General features: G+C 27.6%; 1 protein-coding gene across 1 annotated transcript; it reads right to left on the bottom strand.

Annotated features, from left to right (window-relative positions):
- Window positions 1-140: 140 nt before the first annotated feature.
- On the bottom strand, window positions 141-776 carry LOC107882658. The gene is made up of 3 exons (XM_029486200.1): window positions 652-776; window positions 341-477; window positions 141-278 (listed from the first exon to the last, which is right to left on the bottom strand). The coding sequence occupies exons 1-3, from the start codon at window positions 767-769 to the stop codon at window positions 141-143; spliced, it is 393 nt and encodes a 130-aa protein (XP_029342060.1). The 5' UTR covers window positions 770-776.
- Window positions 777-782: the final 6 nt, after the last annotated feature.

Raw genomic sequence — 782 nt, 5'->3', positions numbered from 1 at the left:
TCCACTAGGAGGGCAGTATACATATGCATATTATTCTATCGTCCCCAGCCATTTAAATTGGCATTAGATTTATGTACCAATAAACATGATAATACGATCTCTATAATTATTTTAAATGATGAATATTTAAATTTAAATGTTTATACCTCGTTATACGATAATACACAATGGTTCAAATTTTCTAATTCTTCACGTTTCGGTGTTGGGCTTATTAAAAATTCAAAATAAACTTTGTCTTTTGCAATGGTAGATTGTTTTAAAGCAGCTGCAAATTTATTCTGAAAAAAATAAAAATATTTTTATCTTAATTTATAACTCAGGTGTTTGATACTAATCTTACTAATGTCATAACGGCTGGATCTGTTGAATCAAGAGGAGTAACTCCAGAATGTAAGAATTCATCACAACATTCATTAAAAGTAGCAAATTCAATGACATAGAAATCCAAAACGTCATTCATCTTACAAAAATCAAACCCTAATACGCAAAACATAACGTATTATAGGTAATAGATTTATATTTTATTGGTTATATAATAAAGATATAACTGTTATATCAAAAATAACATAAATTATCAATTAAAACATATGGTGCTATTACAGATATAACTAATCTTACTTCTACTAATTTTATTTTAATTTATCCACTCACAAGTTGAATTGGCCCCTTCATTTACATTTTTTATGAAAAGTCTAGCACTCAAATAAAACCCAATTTCCAAATCTGGATTTTTACTTTTAATAGCCGTTACATAGGCTGTAAATTGCATGTGGAAGTCGCAG

This window comes from Acyrthosiphon pisum, chromosome A1 (assembly GCF_005508785.2).
Source record: "Acyrthosiphon pisum isolate AL4f chromosome A1, pea_aphid_22Mar2018_4r6ur, whole genome shotgun sequence".
Lineage (NCBI taxonomy): Eukaryota > Metazoa > Arthropoda > Insecta > Hemiptera > Aphididae > Acyrthosiphon > Acyrthosiphon pisum.
This window is presented reverse-complemented; position numbering and strand designations above follow the sequence as displayed.